The sequence below is a fragment of the Misgurnus anguillicaudatus genome, chromosome 24, assembly GCF_027580225.2.
Source record: "Misgurnus anguillicaudatus chromosome 24, ASM2758022v2, whole genome shotgun sequence".
Lineage (NCBI taxonomy): Eukaryota > Metazoa > Chordata > Actinopteri > Cypriniformes > Cobitidae > Misgurnus > Misgurnus anguillicaudatus.
In genome coordinates this window covers 47,134,700-47,156,290 of record NC_073360.2, presented here as the reverse complement: position 1 = coordinate 47,156,290, position 21,591 = coordinate 47,134,700, and the positions used below count along the sequence as shown (strand labels likewise).

General features: G+C 39.7%; 1 protein-coding gene across 1 annotated transcript in view; it reads right to left on the bottom strand.

Moving 5' to 3' along the window:
- The window catches only part of LOC129437206 (protein NLRC3-like), a 211,271-nt gene that overhangs the window by 39,697 nt on the left and 149,983 nt on the right, over positions 1–21,591 (bottom strand). The window contains exons 4-6 of the mRNA XM_073863418.1: positions 18,423–18,515; positions 16,452–18,230; positions 5,272–5,448 (exon numbers count right to left, since the gene is read on the bottom strand). Of these exons, the coding sequence (XP_073719519.1) occupies positions 5,272–5,448; positions 16,452–18,230; positions 18,423–18,515 (2,049 nt within the window). The remainder of the gene's footprint in view (positions 1–5,271; positions 5,449–16,451; positions 18,231–18,422; positions 18,516–21,591) is intronic.

Below are 21,591 nucleotides of genomic sequence, written 5' to 3'. Positions count from 1 at the left end.
GAAGGGGGGTTGACTGGTGTCACTACACAGTGACCTGGTCGCCATTAGCAACCAATGGAGGGCGCTCTGCTGGACAAACAAGTAATTACAAAACAATAAATCATTATAGATGTTATGATCTCTATATGTTCTCACTATAATCTATCAGTCAATATTGATTTAAAGATAATGGTGTATTAGTTTTAAATGTCTTCATGGTTCAGACTCTAAATATCTGTGAAATATACTGTAGTTACTAAATAAACTCTAGTAAGATCACTCAGATCAACTGATATGTCTGCTGCTGATTCACTGGATTTACATTTTAATAGACTTTTAATCGTTTTTGTATTCATGTATTTTTGTTGACTTTTCAGGTTGTTTATCACACAACTATAATAATATTCAACCTTATGAGTGTTGTACCAAGATCCTGTACCGGATAGTTTGGGATGAAATTGTTTCACAGTGGGGTTTATGTCGAAATACATTAGACTCTCATTATCATGTTAAATTATTAATCAAGTCATTATTAGAGATGATCTTACTCCACTTTCTGTAGTTTACAGTCAGGATTCTTCAGTACATCAGAGATCAGCTTCACTCCTGAATCTCTTAGATTATTCTGAGACAGATTCAGTTCTCTCAGGTGTGATGGGTTTGATCTCAGAGCTGAAGTCAGAGCAACACAACCTTCATCTGTGATATCACACCTACACAACCTGTAGAGAACAGAGACACACAGTTTGTTCACACACAGATCAAATCTACAGTGAGTTGAATTTGTTTCTCTTCCTGTCATCATTTAGTGTTCATGGACATTTTCATTTTAGTATAATTTATGTGTGTTTGTGTTTTACTGAAACACAGTGAGATTTACAAGTAAATGCACTTTATCAGTTTATGTTTATATTAACAGTCTGATTTACAAAACATTTTACTTTTTCTCATTATAATTAAATTTTAATCTTTTATGTTTGTAACTTTCAGTAACATTAAGTGCTAAAATGAATAAACTCAACTTCAGTTATAAAATCCTTTACTGAGATTAAATTCCTATAAATCCATTACAGATGTTATGATCTCTATATAGTCTCACTGTAATCTATATGTGATTTCTGTCTGAGCATGAGATCACAATCTTACCCCAGTATCTCCAGTTTACAGTCAGGATTCTTCAGTACATCAGAGATCAGCTTCACTCCTGAATCTCTTAGATTATTATAAGACAGATCCAGATGTGTCAGGTGTGATGGGTTTGATCTCAGAGCTGAAGTCAGAGCAACACAACCTTCATCTGTGATATTACAACTGATCAACCTGTAGAGAACAGAGACACACAGTTTGTTTACACACAGATCAAATCTACAGTGAGTTGAATTTGTTTCTCTTCCTGTCATCATTTAGTGTTTATGAACATTTACATTTTAGTTTCATTTATGTGTGTTTGTGTTTTCCTGAAACACATCAGTGAGATTTACAAGAAAATGCACTTTATCAGTTTTTGTTTATATTAATGGTCTGATTTACATAACATTTGACTTTTTCTCATCATAATTAAATTTTAATCTTTTATGTTTTTAACTTTCAGTAACATTAAGTGCTGAGATGAATAAACTCAACTTCAGTTATAAAATCCTTTACTGAGATTAAAATCCTATAAATCCATTACATACAAGGCCGCCTTAATGCACGGGCTTACCTGGGCTGAAGCCCAGGGGCCTCCGAAGTTCAAGGGCCTCCCATGTTCGCGTTCATGATGAGCTGAAAATGTAATTTTGTCTTGTAACTTGTCAGGTTTTATGTCAATCAATCTAATTTCACGTTATGTCTGCTGATTGGTCCGTGGTAACTTACCGTGAGATAAAATGTCAGACGTAACAGTCAGATTTTTCTATTCCGCATAATGTAATTAAATGCGCGTTGTCAACTTGGCATTCCTGCATGTTAGACTGAGTGTGACAGAGAAACGGGAAACAATCCACCAACAAATGAAAGAGTAATTTCTGAAATTTCATAATAAGGACTAGTGAGGTGCAGGTCTCTCTCTCTCTCTCTCTCTCTCGCCCGCGTGCACGCTCTCTCTCTCTTTCACGCACATGCTCGCTCCCTCTCTCTTTCGCGCGCGTGCTCGCTCTGTGCTCATGCATCGGATAGTCTCTGGCATGCAGAAGTCTCTCCAAACGTGCGCAACGAAACTGTGCCGCCAAATAAAGAAAAGAGCACATAATGTTGTTAGTTGTTATAAAGTTTAATTTGACTCGTGTTTATATCAGTGACGCGTGCGCAGCTGGAGCGATGTAGTTTGACGCGACGTTAGCTCACAGTACACACATCTGTTGGTTTAGATTAGAAAAACGACAAAGAGACGCAACGGTAAAGGTGCAAGTCTAGAAAGTAAAGAGCGACAAGACCATCTAAAATGATCATCCCATGATTGCACCATTCATATTTATAATCTCCTTATCTAAAGATCTTATATACAGGTATGTTCCCTGTCTGTTTTGTGCATATTCATGCTTGTTCGTTTTACATGCTTATGTATGCATAAATACCAGAGGTGTGGACTCGAGTCATGTGACTTGGACTCGAGTCTGACTCGAGTCATGAATTTGATGACTTCAGACTCGACTCGACAAAATGTACAAAGACTTGCAACTCGACTTGGACTTGAACATCAATGACTCGTGACTTCACTTGGACTTGCACCTTATGACTCGAGAAGACTTGCTACTTCAAGTTCACACTAAAAGCTGGGGAAATTTTTTTCACACGGGCGCGCCGCTCTCAGTGTATCTGCATCTGTGAAAAAAAAATGTGCACAACCTGCATGCACAGAGCACGCGCGCTGCCTGCACGACAGCCAATCACTGTAGTCCCACGTTGGTTTGGATGTTGGGACCGTACCAGCAGTACAGCTCAGCAGTGGTGTGTAGTCTACGTGATACGCAGGTACACGCCTTATACCCACTAGGAATTGTCAAGGAATTTCGTATACCCACTAAAAATAGCGCAAGGATGTGTAACAGGATGGTGACCAGCATGCTACACTTGCTACTTTAGCGGGTTGAAATGAATATACATATTAGGCTATATATTTGGTGTGTTTGACTTCCTGCCGACTGCGCGATCCGATCGGCATATGAAATTACTATAGTGGCGCGAAAGTGACTGGGGAGCAGACCGATGTGGCCCCACAGGCGAGTGACAGCAAAGTAGCGCGAGAGCAATTCCAGTTATCACATGGAGAACTCTGCTTTGAATCGCTCTCGCGGTACTTTGACATCACCAAGAGGTCTGCTTAGCGCCAAATGAAGTCGAACCTGCAGTGTAGCTGCTCACACGACACTGTAAACAAACACTCCATATGAAGTGAACGAGTGCTGCAACATAAAACCCGGAGAGTTAACAACGCACATGTGAGTAAACAACATTTAAATCATCAGTCCAGTTTATTACTTTATCTGGAGGTAAGGCTCCAAATGCAATAAAATAAGCCCGTGTTATGTCCTGATGGTTTTTAGCTGCCTTCAGCATGTTTGCTTGTGCTTCACACAGTGTTAAACTTTCCTTCTCTGTGTTCATTTATATATTTACGTTCAAGATGTATACGATCTTAAACTTCTGTTTGATTTGGGTGTCTAATATTAGGCAATATGATAATCTTGTAACAATAATTAAGTAAAAGCCTATTTTCATTTTTAGACAATGCTTGTATTATATGCAAATAAGCTTTTTATATCAAAGACTATGCAAATTAGAGTTAATTCATGGTCATCTTAAATGTGTATTAAATAAAAACATTTACACCATTAAATTACACATGGTAATATTATCAATCGTTGTCAGATATAGCTATTGAAAGAGTGGATTTTTTCTCCTTCAATGCATGTTTTAGCCATGGTTTGAAGATTGTAAACAGTTTATTTAATTTAAATGAACAGTTGAGTAGCTTTTGGCTCTGAGTTAGATGTTAATTAACACTAAACTAGTCTAAAAATCACTCCAGTTTCCCCAGCTGTAAATGCCATTGGCTATTAAAGTCTTTTTTTCTCTTATAATAAACTGACATGTTCATACACATTCAGTTTATGCGTTTATGAGTAAACTTTCAGAATGCTCTCAGTTACATGAATATCTATACTGTATGCATCTGTGAGTGTAGTGGTGCATATGGGGTGTCGGGCTGGGACGAGTGAGCATAAGGGTGAAAGGGGAAACAAAAATCTAGACTACACCACTGCAGCTAAGTCATTACATTGACATGGCAGAAGGACAGAATGCCCTTTTGCTCTGGGCACTATTCCTTCACTCTTTTAATTAGCCATCCGAGTCTTGGCAGTGCCTGCTTCTAGTTCTCCAGTGGAGCGAGTTTTCAGCCATGGTGGCATCATTCTGCGTCCCTATCGCGCACAAATGACTGACAGACTTTTGGCCAATTTGATCTTTTGCAAATGCAATGCATTATAGGGGCCTCCCTCCACCTGTCCACAGCACGCATTTTATTTCTGTGGTAAGAGGACTTGAAATGACTCGAAAGTAATATGGTAGGACTTTGGACTCGACTTGAGACTTGTTGCCTTTGACTTGTGACTCGACTCGGGACTTGCCTCGTCTTTGACTCGGGACTCGAAAGCAAAGACTTGAGACTTACTTGTGACTTGCATAACAATGAATTTGTCCCACCTCTGATAAATACTATATACAATGCATACTATATCTTCAATATCCTACAAAATAAATAACTGTTTAAAAAACAGGATTTTGTCTATAAAGACTTATCTTTTGTTATCATTAATGCATTTTCACTTTAAAACTAACTTTAACTTATATTTTTAAATCTGTGCTGAGCATTTGGTTAGTGAGTGGCAATGAATTTTCTGCAAATTTGTATATTCCAAAAACTATATAAACATTTATAATTTTACACATTTTGGTTTTATTATCACCATAAGCTGCGGTGTGTGCTTCGTTAAATAAAGTGTCTTGTGTTTATGCTCAAGAGGGCTCAGTGATATTAATAACAATATTATGGTGTTTTCTGGGTCAAAGAGGGAAAACTCACTGTTGTATGTCTTGAAAGAAACTAATGCATTTTGTGGTGTAGATTACCTAGATATTACACTTAAAAAAAGAGACTATAAATCGAGGGTAAGGGGGGCCTACAAAACCTCTCAGCCCCAGGGCCTCACATTAGGTTAAGGCGGCCCTGATTACAGATGTTATGATCTCTATTTAGTCTCACTATAATCTATATGTGATTTCTGTCTGAGCATCAGATCACAATCTTACTTCAGTATCTCCAGTTTACAGTCAGGATTCTTCAGTACATCAGAGATCAGCTTCACTCCTGAATCTCCTAGATTATAATTATTATACAGTTGAAGATCTCTCAGGTGTGATGGGTTTGATCTCAGAGCTGAAGTCAGAGCCACATAACCTTCATCTGTAATATCACAATTCATCAACCTGTAGAGAAAAAAAGGAAACGAACATGTTTGAAACAACATGAAGTAGAGGTCTACACGGGTCCAAAAATTCCTACCCGAACCCGATCAGACCCGTTAATGTGCTACACTGAACCGACCTGGACCCGTCTGTTGTTTTGAAAGCTGGACCCGGAACCGACCCGTACCCGGATCTGACGCGGACCCGTCTATTATTTAAAATCTGGGCTCTAACCCGTCCGGGAAGACACAGACCAGACCGCCAAATATTCTTTAGCTAAATGTTATTAATAAGTCAATAGTAGCGAAAATAAACTTTTTGTCTTACCCATAGAAGTTTGTCTTCTCCCTCCTTGTACCTGAATGTGTGATGCACAATCCTTATTTCCAGGAAAGTTCCATCCATGTTATTTCTCTCTTGATGATTGAAATGTTTAATGCCTTTTCCAGCTTTAAAAGTCCACTTTACAGTCATGGTGATGAATAACGCAGTTTTACATGTGTTGTGTATCGGGTCAACTTGCTTAATAATGTTTGCCCATTTGGATTATAATAACGATTGCTCGTTCAGTGCCGGCTGGTTTTGTTAGCTTTACTTCTTAGCTATCATCTCTGTGCTCTTTGAGCAGAGTCGCGGAAACTTTAGATATAACAGCAAGACGGTCAATTTATAATATTATAAAAATTAGAGAAGTCAATGCAAAATGCGCGGTACGGCGGAATAGGTCCTGCCTTCTAAATAAAAGAGCCAACTGTCAAAGGATAAAGTCATTGCGTCTCACTGGAGAAGCTCCTGACTGGTAGCCAGAGAAACATTAAAAGAGCGCATGCGCGTTAGCTGCCTGGTTGGAGCAACCAAATATAAACTTTTTAACACAATTTTAGCGTCATAGAAAAAAATGTATGCGACAGTTCAACTAAGTTTTTGTTGCTGTTTTTGAAATATTTTATTTAAATGTGAGTGTGTGTTCTCCAAGTCCGATTGACATCGGGTATTACCCACAATGTTAAACAGACCCAGGACCCGAAGTAATAGATTGAGACCCGACCCGGACCCGGCTGATCATTAGGGGTGTGATGGTTCTTATATAACCGTGAGACCGACGGTTAGTGTTGAACACCGTCATTCGAACTCTATAACCGACAAAACCGTGTTATTAAAATATAAAAAAATATATCATAAAGAATGTTTAAATACTAATTAAAAACAACTGTCAACAGTCTGTGTTACACGCCCCACCATGTTATCACGTCACGCAATGAAAAATACAGAGCGGAGCAGACACTGACAACTCGCTGACATACAGGAGAGACCAGGGCACTTTTTGGTTACTTTTGAGATTAAACATATTAAACAAAGTCTCACCTTTCAAATCATCTCTTCCTTCTATTTAATTTATAGAATCAAATAAACATGAACGACCATAATATGTTTTAGCCGCGGAAAGGCTCCGACCCGCTTTTCAAGTTCAAATCCTCCCATGTTAATCTACTAACTCTCCTGAAAGCACATTCACTGCTAGTTGTCTTGCTGTTAATTGTAAACAAACTTAGAGCAAGTAGCTAATCAGTGTTTAGTTTATTCAAAAGCTGGTTTCACATCGCAAGCATGAACACTGAGCAGCGCGTATGCGGAGAGCGTTTGCCGCGCGTGGCCATTGTGCTTTTACACCGGCTGCGTTAGTTATATCCTTGATATAACAGTATAACAATCTCAAGTTCACATTACTTTATTTTACATGCATTTATGATCAAAACCTCTTCAAGGCGCTTTTTAATCCACATTGTTTTCGTGCTGTTCTGGTCTGTGTAATGACAGATATAGACACAATTATAGACATTAAAAGCCCATGGCACAAATCTGTTTCTCTGAAGATTATTAAGATAATGATAGATAAAGGATTCATTTATGCTGGGCAGAGAGTGACAGCGCAGTCTTCTGGCAACAGTGTGTTTTTTTATATTTAATTGCTTTCTGTTAAATTTCTCACACACTTGACATCACATTCATGATTTTATGGTAAAATGACAATTTCGCGTCAATCCTCGAGCATTTAAATAAGCAACCCCCCCCCAGACGGTTATGTGACGTACCGTCACATTTGACACACGTCATAACCGTCATCTCCAATTCTGAAACCGGCACAGCCCTACTGATCATGTAGACCTCTAACATGAAGATATTCTATAATCTATTTTATTATTGGATCAGATTGTTCAGATGCTGTTGCACAAAACGGTTACATTTTATTTGATCCAAGTTTAATTTTTACAATAAGTTAAATGAAATTTATTTCTGTTGCTCCATTACTTTAAATACATTAATAATCTAAATTACTTTTACTTTATAAACAAATTATCTACAATGTGCAGAGGTGGAAAGTTCAATTCAATTCAATTCAATTCAATTTTATTTATATAGCGCTTTTCACAATACTTAATTGTTTCAAAGCAGCTTTACATTAATAGAAGCAGTAAAAGCACAGAAAAAAAGACAGATAGCACAACATAATACACAATAGCATAAGCAGTCAAATTTGCTGCAGCTATGACTCGACATTATAAGCGAGCGTATTACTAATGTAACGTCTAGAAGAAGAAGCTAAGTTAAGCCCAAGAAGGCTGCCTTCCCGGGTTGAAAAAACCCCAGACTTTTTAGCCGGGGAAGTAAAAAAAGTCCCAGGAGGGGAAAACCCTTGGGAGATATATATGTATATACACACATATAAACGGATAATAATAGTAACGAATTACATTTACTCACGCTACTGTAATTGAGTAGTTTTTTTGTGTACTTTTACTTTTTTGAGTAGTTTTTAAAATATGTACTTTTACTTTTACTTAAGTATGTTTTGTTTAAAGAATTGTACTTCGTTTCATTTTAAATCATATCCGTTACCGAGTAAAATAAAAAATAATAAAATGTAATAGACGCGCAACGGATGATTGATTAATGGGCGGGGGAACGCGCAAAAAGATCCATGGAGACGGACGAGACAAGCGCATGCTAATGGAGACCCTCAATTCAATTCTTATGAAAGAAACCCCTGGCCATTGACGCGAAGCGATTGTGTAATTCAGGTAGGATTCATGCTCTTGAGAACGGAATTGCGGACCAGATTTTTACCGCTCATTTGCACGACGCGTTTTTAATACATGCGCATTATCTTCCGAGGTCTAGCAGCTTTGCGTCAAGTCAAACACAACTTAAGATGTCCTAGAGAATGCGCAGGTCATTTGACATTGCAGAGAGAGAGAGAGAGAGAGAGATTGAAAGACATCAGGTACACAGGTCAGGGATGCTAGAATACAATAAACATGTAAAGGATAAAAGTATAGCCATGGCACTCATCTCATTATATGCTCATTTAAACTTTATTAAAAAGAATGTTTGTTACCAGCAATACATCAATAACAACCTTACTATAGTGATTGTATTTACTAGCTGCTGACCTCATATTATTTTTGCTTCAAAAATGCATAACTCACCTGGGCTCGGTTCCCCGATAACATTCACTCTTAGCGCGCTAAGAAGACTCAAAAAGATATATCTTACCAAAGTTGTTTGTGTTCCTAAGTGTGTTCCCCGAAGTGTCTCTGAAGCTTCTTAACACGTTGCCTCTAAGAGGCTGTTTACACTTGGCATTAACATGTGTTTTCGTCGATCGGATCACAAGTGGACGACGTTAATGCCAGGTGTAAACGGTGTTCAAAACGTTTTGAGCTCGTCTACTTTCGACCACTTTCAACCACATCCAGAGGTGGTCGAAACCACTTCCGATCGGATCGCTTTGGAGTTGCGGAACGCACATGTGGTTGAATGCGTTCGAACAGCCACATGCGACCGCCTTCTCTCCACCCATTTATCTAATCTGAGATATTAAACACAAGTTTTACGTCTTTTTTGACTTCTGGCGTGAACATTCGGTGAACAGCGCTATTTTTAGCCTTTCATTGATAAAACTAAGCGGCTGGTCTCCGTAGTTTCGTTTTGACAGCGTGTAAAAGTTGCGCGATCTTATTTCATCAAAGAAAGCTCTTACATACTCATGTACAAAACACTGTGCAGCATGTTTACTTGCTAAACAAGCAGTGCACTCTGACATAATATTAGTTTGCGTCCATATAAACTCATAATTACTCCCGCTCGGGTTTGAATGACAGCAGAGAGACTCGCCCACCGTCTCACAGACCACCCCCTCATAGTATTCAGCACAGAAGCGGTCGAAAGTGGACAAAAGAGACGGATTTAAATACCAGGTGTAAACGTAATGTGTCTCTCTCGTCCACTTGTGATCCGATCGATGAAAACACATCTTAATACCAAGTGTAAACAGCCCCTAATTTCGACGTAACAATGTCGCTGTCCCAAGTGAAGGTGCTGAATTATTTGTGATCGATCTCTCAGGGATCGATTTCCACGTCACGCAAAGGTGCATTACAGCTTTAAGAAAGACAACACGTTCTATACAAATGGAACATTACTCAAATTATTCCAGTAACATTTATTTTAACATAGTTTAGTTATCTGTAAAATATAGACTATTAATTAAATTATCAAATTGTCAGTAATACGGGTAGACGAACCGGCTATCCCTCACTAATCATCCAATAAAAATCATCAATCCAAACCAACCTATCTACAATAAACAGAGAAAGTCAGATAGGGAATATGGTCTGAGAAGATCCAGCAGCTCCATAATGGGTTGTCTTGGGAGGCAATTTTTGTAATTTAGCCACGTCAGGCAAATTGTCAAAAGGTTTTAAGTGTTGCCGAATAAAAAAAATTGGCATGTACTAAACGGTTACGGGGTTACCGGTGTTGTGTGGAAATCTGTTCCCCTATGTTTCCCTTTAGTGTAGTGTTTTTATCGCGTTTTTATCACATTATACGTTTATTCTTTATATACATTTAAAGTTTTAATGGCTACTGAGATGTGTGTGTGTGCATTTATGTAATGTATCTTGACTGTTTTTGATTGTAAGTCAATTATTTTTACAGTATGAATCATATTATATGTATAATATATATTTATTATGTATGGAAACATAACAGTTTTAAAACAAACAGTAGAGAGAGAAAAAAGGAAAAAGACAGGCTATGGGCCCTATCTTGCACCCAGCGCAATTGACTTTGTCAGTGACGCATGTATCATTTCGTATTTTGCACCGGCGCACAGCAGGTTTTTCCCTCCACAGACGCACGTCGGCAAACTAGGGAATGAACTTGCGCTCCCTGGGCGGTTCAGCGCAAAAAGGAGGCGTGTTCCGGCGCAAACCATCTCTTATGCTATTTTGCAGTTTCAAAAAACAATTGCCCTACTAACCAAAAAAAAACTAGTCTAAAGTCAGTGGCGCGTTGCGCGTGGTTCATTATGCTATTTTAAGGGCGCATGCTTGACCATAATGTATAGCGTGCAACGCGCACACACTTTGCTTATCTACACAGATGCAACAGTTATTTTTGCAAATCATAAATTGTTACAATAAAAAATATTAACACATGAGATAAGGGAAATCATTGTGGGGAGTATTGTGGTGATAGTTTTTATGTATTGTGTGGCTGCGTTAAAAAAATTCTCATAAGTTTGTTGTGTGGCTGTATAACGTTTATTTTATGTAAAAATAATTAAAATGTTTTCATAAGAAACCTCAATGTATGTGAACTTGGTTTGTAAGTGTACTTTGGGGTTGGATCTTGCTTGCGTTTCCGATTTCAAAGCCCCCAAACCCTTTCAGCGGTGAGGGTGGACGCAGCGATGTCCTCTGTTGGCGTCAGGTCATGTGTAGAGGCAGATCCACCTCCCGTTACGCGGCGTGCCTGATTTATGCTGGCAAGCTTGGGATTCCCCCGTCTCCTGACATCATTGTAGCGCTTGGCGCAATGATGGGGAAGCCAGCTGATGAGACAATTGTGGCTATATTTCCTCTCACGCCTGTTTAACCGACGCTGATTTGGGCGGGTTTCTCCTATCCCCATACAAAACAACTTCTCTGTCTTTGACTGCTCTTACAAGAACGTGGGTCTCTTGGCTGTGAACCGCTCCTGGCGTGCGCCTGTCAAATCCGTCATAATAATAGCAACCCGCCATGGAACTTGCGCTCTTGCATTTAAAGGGAATGTTGGATAGCGTTCTGATTGGTTTATTTGAGGTTACGTCCAAACCACACCTATGAATAATGAACCTACTTCAGACCAACCCCTTATTAATTTGCGTCTGGTGCAAGTGTTATTTCTCCCGCCGTGAAAATAGCAACAGCGCCCAAGATCCGCCCACAAAGTCACTCGCGCTTTGCGCTTCGCACTTGCGTTTCAGATCGTTAAAATAGGGCCCCATATGTTAAAAGACATAAAACTGTCAAATATGAAATATTTAATAAATTGTATAATAGAATACATGATAGTATTGCTTTTTAGTATAACCAATTCAAATCATTAATCTTTCTAAATAAATTATAAATGTAAACGCTATAAACATAGAGGGAACAAACTTCAATGGGGAATAAACACCAGCGCCGTCTTTGATTCATTAGTTCTGATACCAAATAAAGTCAACTGCATAAATAGTCCTGTATCCATTGCAAACATATTTTATTTTTAAGTCTTAAAATGTGCATAACATAAAATCATCGTCAGCATACCATAGATTGACTTGTACTGCGCTGCGCTGATTTCTAAAGACTGCCGCGATAGTGTTTTGCCCTCAAACAACGCTAAGAGAGAGCTTCCGAATGGTCCAGACCAACCTTACGAAAGTGTGACTTACAGAAGATATACTTAGCACACGAACGTTTTGGGAATCGTGCCATAGAGTTAAGAGAGAGGTTAAGGAATAGGTTAAGAACTACATAGCGATAAGAACGTTTTGGGGAACCGGGCCCTGTAAAAATCATTAAATAATTCCATAAATGTTTCTTAGTTTATAAAAGCTTTTTGTTTTACTAACTTTTTGTTTTTGCACTTTAATTGTAAAGAACTAGTTTGAGATTGTCCTTTTGGAACTATACTAGAATCCTCCACCTCCCCCCGCAGTAAAAAATTAACTTTTAATCTGAGTTAAAGTTAAAATGACTTACTTTTTACTTTTTCTTGAGTAGTCTTTTAGACCAGTAACTTTACTCTTACTTAAGTAAAATATTATTAAAGTAACTTTACTTTTACTTAAGTAGAATATTTTATTACTCTTTCCACCTCTGACAATGTGTCTAAATGATCAGAGACAGATGCTGTCAGTGTGGCATCAGAACTGGCGGCATGCACACATTCACATTGATGCATATAGGTCTTATATATAATATACATATATATAGAAATATAAAAAATGTAAACAAGGATCAGATATACAGTTCTTAACAAACAACGTGTTATAGGCACCAAATTCTTTCTCCGCTGGTGGGTCACAGCGTCAAGCAATGCTTAGGTTTCTTAGCAACGAAAGAAGCTCTGAAGTGCCCACCCACTTTGAAGAGGAGTAAAGCGACGCGGTCACGTTTCCGCGTGGTTTTAGATGCGACGTGAAGTAAATGTGAAGTATTTGTGCATATGTGCTTGGCCATTTCTGTGGGTGCTCAGCCGGAGTACCCACAGGATTGCGCCTTTCTGCGTGTTAATTGTAGCACTTCCATCCGTGAAACCACAAGTGAGAAACGTTTTTGGGGTTATAATTTTTCTAGCAGCGCTAAAAACGCATTGTGATGGTGTATTTGTAGTGCAGATTGATACTTTTTTCACAAATTTGAGTGACAGAGAGAGAATGAACAACGGTTTCTCAATCCAAAGGCTGCAGCCTCCGGAGGCCACACATGCAGGCCGCACACGTCATCAAACCTGGTTCACTTCAGTTAACTGAGATACATTTGCTAGTCATAAGCATATTACAAAAATATATGATTAACAAAGAATAATAGTCAACTTTATAACTGCTAATGTAATGAAATGACGTATGCAGCTTACAAATGCAACCTGCGGAGGCTACAGTCTTCGGATTGAGAAACAGCCAATATCTTGCCTTATTGTTCCACCCCAAGCCAGCGGGTCATCACTGATATCAGTTGCCTTCCCTCGGATTAACTCCGCATCTGCTGGCTGTTTGCGTAAAAGGTCCCGTTCTTTCTGTGTTTTTGAAGCTTTAATTGTGTTTACAGTATGCAATATAACATGTGTTCATGTTTCACGTGTAAAAAAACGCGGTATTTTTCACACAATTGATTTATATGTATAGCACTGTTTCACTGTCCTAAACGGGCTGATGTCTTCTTTGGTCTGTGAAGTTCCTCCTTCAGAAATACGTATCGAGTTCTGATTGTGTAGTTTGGTTAGTGTGTTGTGATTCGATAGCAGCTTAGCTTGCCGTTAGCTTAGCTGGTGACTGACGTATTCCTGTGGGCGGAGTTTAGTCAAAAACTGTTCTAGTGACATCATTAAAGCAGGAAGTAGAGGACTGCAGTCCAAACCGGCCGTTCGCTGTAGGCTTTGAAAGAGGAATTCTGTTAAATAATATATATCGCCTGAAACTTTGAGCTTTATCATTTTACAGCTATTATTTATGCTATTATTGCAGCATTACACACCAACTAGGGTTTAAAAATGGGATCAGAAAGAACGTGACCTTTAACATGAACCTGAAGACATCTCACTGGGCGAGATTGTAGTTTATATTATATTTATATTTTTCATAATATGTGACGTGCACACCACCACAGGATGCACTTCCCACGGCTGGTCGCACTCCACCACCGTCGTGGTGCTGTGATCATTACAACCGTCACAGCCCTAAAAAATAACATTGATGCTGTTTAGTTACACAAAATTAATCACAGCTAAAGGATTTTAATACAGATTCAAGTCTATGATTTGTTCAACAGTATTTCAAATTAAGTGGTCAAACACAACCTGAACAAAATAAACCTGGGATGAACAAACCCTAGATTATCTCTAACTCTGATTTATTTCATTCTTGTAATTATTGTATCTTGTATAATTTTGTTCATCTAGTGACTTTGTTTCAATGCTTGAAGAAGTCTTTGGGGCCAATCACACCAAAAGCGTTTATGGCAGTTGCAGGCGCCTTTTTTGAATGATATTCTATGGACAGGGAACGTTTGTGCGCTGTTTATGCTTGCCGAACTCCTTGCGGTTTTTGCCGCCGGCTGCAGCACGCACTTTTGAAGGAGCGCTGAGAGCGGAGAAGCGCCCGATGTCATTCGCGTCTTTCCATTGTCCAATCAAATGAGGGGAGAGGCCGGCCTTACGTTGTGGTGAGGGAAGTTTACAGTTGTGTTGAAGAACCGGACTCCACTCGTTTACTCTCTCCTGCGTGTTTGTGCACCTCTCACCCTCAAACAAGGTCAGAGCAAGCGCCCTCTTTTTAAAGCTTCTGCTAATATGACAGTTAACAGCAAAAGAGCGCTCACGCTTCAATATTTGATTGACAAGACAGCTGACTTGTTGGTTGCTTAGCAATATAAAAAGCTGCATCACACTGGTCTTTTTAAAAATGTTTTTGGTGTGATTACAGGGTCCGAAATTAACACCCGCCAAGCGCCAAATGCGGGTAGATTTTCCATTTGGCGACTAAATTCAAAAGGCTACCCGCCACACTGGCGGGTGATTTTCATACCAAAATATTAATGCAATATAATGTGTTTGCCAGTAACTAATCTGGGGACGAGGTGAGCTAGCCACAGAACGTCTTTACACTCCAAGTCTCGCACTAGAGACGGTCTGTTTCTAGCTAGTACTGCAGGTAACTTGCGGTCTGCAGCTATCTGCTGCATATTAGCTATCAAAATGCATCCCCGCCCTGCCCGTCGGGCTATCTTTACTTTATAGGGAGGAAAAATATATTTAAATGCTTATGCATTCTTTCACAGATTTGGATGTGTAATAATGGTGTATGAAATTCAGGCATTGGGTAAATAACGTTTGAGCGCGCGGTCGAGTTTTACTTTCACTTTCGCGATCGCGCGAAAAGACGCAGTACAGGAAGCAATCCGTCATGATTTCTCATGGATTTGTTGGGCAAATCCTCCAACTTCGTCCTGTCAGTCATTACTATCCTCACGTAAGAAAATTAAATCTCTCGCAGCAAGCTTTAAAGTACAGATTGTACGGGCAGTGAAGAGAGTGACTCTATGCACAATCGCTCTTAAAGTGACAGTAACCCCTGTTTTTCTGATCGAAAAAATTATCCAATCTGTAACTGGATGATCCAAACTGTGAGTTTTGTGACCCACTAAACCACTTTTAAATGGTGAGTATATCTGATGTGGGGAGGAGCAGGAAGAGTTGGTTTACATGGAAATCCAGTCTTTTTGTTTGTTAAAAAAACAACAGCATCAAAACAACAACAAGAATAGCAGATTAAACATTGTGGTTAGAGGCCCTATTGGCTTTGTATTGGCAAAATTTGGCATGTGGTAAAACTAATTGAATAAGCCTGTGCTATGCTCACAAAGTCAAGTGGCATTTTCTTATCTGTGACTTCAGTTAATATTTCAGATTCAGAATCTGATGTATAGATATTTCACTTTAGTTAGAAGAAAAAATTGTACTGATGATTGATATGTACTGAAAATTGATATGTGTTATTTGTGTTTTGATAGATATTTTGTCTTAATACTCTACATTAAAAATAATGTATTTTTTATTCGGGCTACTTGCATTCATTTCGGGCTACCAAAAACTGAAGAGTTCCTGCCCGAAGGTCTACCAGGGATTTTTTTGGGAGCCTTGCAATGAATACAGCAAATGAAATCAATGTACATGTGACAAAAAAAGGCTGTTTATTATTCTGGCTGGTAAAAAATATGCTTGGCTGGTGGATTTTTTTCATCTACCAGTCCCCGTGGCAGGTGAGCCAAAAAGTTAATTTCGGACCCTGTGTGATTAGCCCCTTAGTGTGTGAATAAATAAATACATACAGATAACACATCAAACACTGAACACTAAACTCTGAATGACATCTGCAGTACTGAAGATTTTTGAGGTTTTTCTTCATTAATAAAGTTAAAGTTTACACTTACTGAACTGATCTGGATTCACAAATCACAGGCAGCATCTTCTTAAAAACTTTCAGTCTTTCAGCTTTGTTTCCTCTAACAAAATTCCACATATTAAACTCATCCATCTTCTGTTCTGATGTCAACAACACAAAAACTACAGCTGACCACTGAGATGAAGAGAGTTTGACTTCACTTAATGTTTTAGATTTCACATAATGTTGAATCTCCTGCAGCAGTGAATCATCACCCAGTTCATTCAGACAGTGAAACAGATTGATGGATTTCTCTGGAGATCGAGTGCTGCTGATCTTCTTCTTGATATACTCAACTGTTTTCTCATTGCTGTGAGAGCTTTGATCTGTCTGTGTCATCAAACCTCGTAAGAGATTCTGATTCAAATCCACTGACAAACCCAGAAGAAAACGAAGAAAAAGATCTAAACGTCCGTTTTTACTCTTTAGAGCCTCATCTACAGCTCTCTCATACAGATCAGACACTGAAATCTTCTTTCTTTGAGTTTGTTCCTTTGTTTTACTAAACACATTTCTGTTGTTGTTTGTGAAGGAGATGTGAGCATAAAGAGCTGCTAGATGTTCCTGGATGCTGAGATGAACAAAGCAGTAAACTTTCCCCTGATACAAACCAAACTCCTCTCTGAAGATCTGAGTACACAATCCTGAGTACACTGATGCTTCTGCTACATCAATGTCACACTCTCTCAGGTCTTCATCATAGAAGATCAGATTGCCTTTCACAAGCTGCTCAAAAGCCAGTTTACCCAGTTTGAAGATCATGTCTTCATCTTTCTTCTCATAGTCCTTCTGATGTTTGATGTTTGTCTGAATGATCAGGAAGTGTGTGTACATTTGAGTGAGAGTCTTGGGGATCTCTCTTCTCTTTGCTTTACTCAACATTCTCTCTAGAACAGTGACTGAAATCCAGCAGAAGACTGGGATGTGACACATGATGTAGAGACTCCTGGATGACTTCAGGTGTGAGATGATTTGATCAGACAGACTCTCATCACTGATTCTCTTCCTGAAGTATTCCTCCTTCTGTGGATCAGTGAATCCTCGTACCTCTGTGACTCGATCAACACACTCAGAGGGGATGAGATCAGCTGCTGCTGGTCTGGAGGTGATCCAGATGAGAGCAGAGGGAAACAGATTCCCCTTGATGAGGTTTGTCAGCATCACGTCCACTGAGGTTGATTCACTTACATCACACAACCTCACACTGCTGTGAAAATCCAGAGACAGACGACACTCATCCAAACCATCAAAGATGAACAACACTTTATATTCATCACTGAAGATTTTCATTTCTTTTGTTTGTGGGAAGAAAAGATGAAGAAGATCTAAAAGACTGAGTGTTTTGTTCTTCATCAAATTGATCTTCCTGAAAGGAAGTGGAAATATGAGGTGGACGTCCTGATTCTCTTTCTCTTCAGCCCAGTCCAGAATGAACTTCTGTACAGAGACTGTTTTTCCAATGCCAGCGACTCCCTTTGTCAGCACACTTCTGATGTGTTTGTCTTGTTCAGGTAAAGGTTTAAAGATGTCATTACATTTGATTGGTGTCTCCTCTGTTGTTGTTCTTCTGGATTGTGTCTCAATCTGTCTCACCTCATGTTCATTACTGATCTCTCCACTTTCACTCTCTGTGATGTAGAGCTCTGTGTAGATCTCATTCAGTAGTGTTGGGTTTCTCTTATTTGATGTTACCTCATACAAACACTCAAACTTCTTCCTCAGATTTGATCTGAATGTGTTCAGGACTTCAGCAAAATCAGAGTCATGACTGTAAATTAAAAATTAATATATCAGATTATTACACAAATACATGTATGAGTAAAAATGTATAGAGCAAAATGTTTGTATCATAAGACACAGGACTCTTAATGGTTTGTAAAAATGTTACATTTAGGCCAAATAGAAAATGTCAACATTTTCTAACATTTACTACTTAAATAAATAAAATCCTATAATTCACCTGAAATGATGATTCATGTTTTCATTGAAGTCTTGTAGTTGATTATCAGATTGTTCAATCTTCCTCCTCTTACAGTCAGGTTCTGTTATTCGTCTGAATGGCAAGAATGAGAATCAAGAATTTCTTTACACTTTAATATTAGTGGAATGTTCACGTGACTTTATTACCTTTACAGTTTTTACACTGCTGTGAATTAGGGATGTGCATGAATGGTTGAATATTCAATCTGCAATAATAATTTGAATAGAAGAAATGCTATTTGAATGTTTGTTTTTAACTCTTTAGCTGCCATTGACAAGTTAACTCGTCAATTAAGAGAAATTGCTTCTCTGTCAATGACGAGTTTTTCTGGCAATCCGCAATACCACTATTACCACTATGGTGTGTGGTGGGCGTTCTGGCGCAATATGGCTGCCGTCGCATCATCCAGGTGGATGCTGCACATTGGTGGTGGTTGAGGAGATTCCCCTGTTCATACAGTTGAAACCAGATATCTACATACACTTCAGAAAAAAAACACAAAAACTTTTATTTCTTTACTGTCATACATTAAATCAAAGTAAACTTTTTCTGTTTTAGATCAATAAATATGAACATATTTTTTTGCATTTGTTAAATGTCAGAATTGAGCGAGGGAGAATTTTTATTTATTTTTCTTATCACATTCATCAAAGTCAAAAGTATACATACACTAAGTTTATTGTGACTTAAAAAAACAAAAAATAAACCTCCAGCTGATTCCATTTTTAACTTTAAGATGCTTCTGATAGGTTAATTGATTCCATTTGAGTTAATTGGTGGCACACCTGTTGATGCATATAAAGGCGTACCTGAAACACAGAGCCTCTTTCTTTGACATCATGGGAAAATCAAGAGAAATTCACCAAGACATCAGGAAAAGAATTGTGGACCTCCACTAGTGTGGGTCATCCTTAGGTGCAATTTCCAGATGCCTGAAGGTCCCACGTTCATCTGTTCAGACAATAATACGCAAGTATAAAAAACATGGGAATGTACAACCATCATACCAGTCAAGAAGGAAATGGATTCTGAGTCCCAGAGATTTTGTTGTGAAATGTGCAAATCAACCCCAGAACAACAGTAAAAGTTCTTGTGAGGATGCTGGCTAAAACTGGTAAGACACTGTAATTATCCACAGTAAAACGAGTCCTGTACCGTCATGAGCTGAAAGGTTACTCTGGGAGAAGGAAGCCATTACTTCAAAACCACCATAAAAAAGCCAGACTACAGTTTGCAACTGCACATGGGGAAAAAAATCTTAAAGGGGACAGAGAATGAAAAACGTCTCGGGTTACGTATGTAACCCTTGTTCCCTGAGAAGGGAACGAGACGCTGCGTCGCCATAGAGACGCTTTGGGAACGCCTTCAGGTGTGAGTGCGTCTGAATGTGTATATCAAATCCAACCAATGGTGGGGCGTGACGTCACCGGCGGGGTGACGCAGGAGCCGGAAAGCATAAAAGCATAAATATTTCCGAAGACGGCTCACAGGAAGTATGGCAAAGGAGACGCAGCGTCTCGTTCCCTTCTCAGGGAACAAGGGTTACATATGTAACCAGAGACGTTCCCTTTCGAGGGAACTCTCGCTGCGTCGCCATAGAGACGCTTTGGGAACGCTATACCCAATCCGCCAGACTACGAGTGCCTGTCTGTGTGTAAAAAGCACAACTAAGACGTAAGCACCAAAGATCCAGGAGTAGGAGTGAGATCCAACTCATAAAACTGTACAAAAGTGAGCGGTGAGGACCAGCCTGCCGCATCACAGACATCCTGGACAGAGGCACCTGCCCACAGGGCTTTAGATGCTGCCATACCTCTAATTGAATGCGCTATGAGGGTTAAAGGAGAGGGCCGTCCAGAGGCTTCATAAGCAAAAGAGATATTCATATAGCCTCGACTATCCATTTACTCAAAGTTTGCTTTGTGGCCGGGAAACCTTTCCGGGCCGAACCAAAGCACAAAAATAACTGCTCTGCTTTCCTGAACTCCTCTGTTCTGAGCACATACATGTCCAGTGCTCGTACTGGACAGAGTAAATTAAGCTTTCTTTGGCTCGCGTCCTTAAATGGTGGAGGGCAGAACGCCTGCAGGACTATGGGGCGTGGTATGTTGCTCAAAACCTTCAGAACGTAGCCCGACCTAGGGTATAGAAAAACCTTTACCATGCCTGGAGCGAACTCGAGACAGGTTGGCGAAACTGAGAGAGCCTCTAAATCTCCTACCCTCTTAAGGGAGGTAATAGCTAGGAGAAATATAGTTTCCAGAGTAAGAAACTTCTGAAATGGTATCAATGGCTCAAATGGTGCCCCTGATAAGTCCTCCAGGACCACAGACAGATCCCACGCAGGGATCCTAAAATGACTCGCAGGCCTCAGCCTCCGAGTGCCACACAGGAAACGCATGAATAGATGGTCTCTACTTAATGAGGGACCGACCACTAAGGTATGAAAGACAGATATAACTGCCACATAAGCCTTAATGGTCAAAGGAGGCAGCCCTGCTGCAAACTGCTCCTATAAAAACTCCAGAACTGTACCAAGGGGCAGTTAACTGGTTCATATAAGTGCTCTTGGCACCACGTAATTAAAGTCTTTCTTCAAATGCGTATAATTTCCTGGTGGAGGGAGCTCTGGAAATAAAATAGTCTGCACAACCTCAGTTGAGAGACCCGTTTCTATGAGTCTGTCCTCCTCAGAGGCCAGACCAAAAAACTCTAGGCAGGGGTAAAACACAGTGCCCCTTACCTGAGACTACCGATCCCTCCAGATCGGCCCCTGAAATGGGGAGCCGTTTAGGAGGGAGACCAGGTTCGAAAACCACACTCGGGTCACCCAACACGGGGCTACGAGCAACAGCTGTGCCTGTGCTGCCGGACCCTCTCCAGAACTCCCGGGAGCTGAGCAATTGGGGAAAAACACACCGGAGGCCCTCAGACCCTTCCTGTGTCATGGCAACCAGTCCGAGTGGGACTGGGTGAAAGCAAGAAAACCAAAGAGTACAATGTGAATTCTCCTGAATTGCAAACAGGTCAGCTTTCGCTTGGCTGAACCTGAGCCAAATTTGCTCCCCCACATGTGGGTGGAGTCTTCATTCCCCAAGCTCATGCCTGCCTCAGCAGAATGTCTGCTCCATGTGGACTTACATAGATT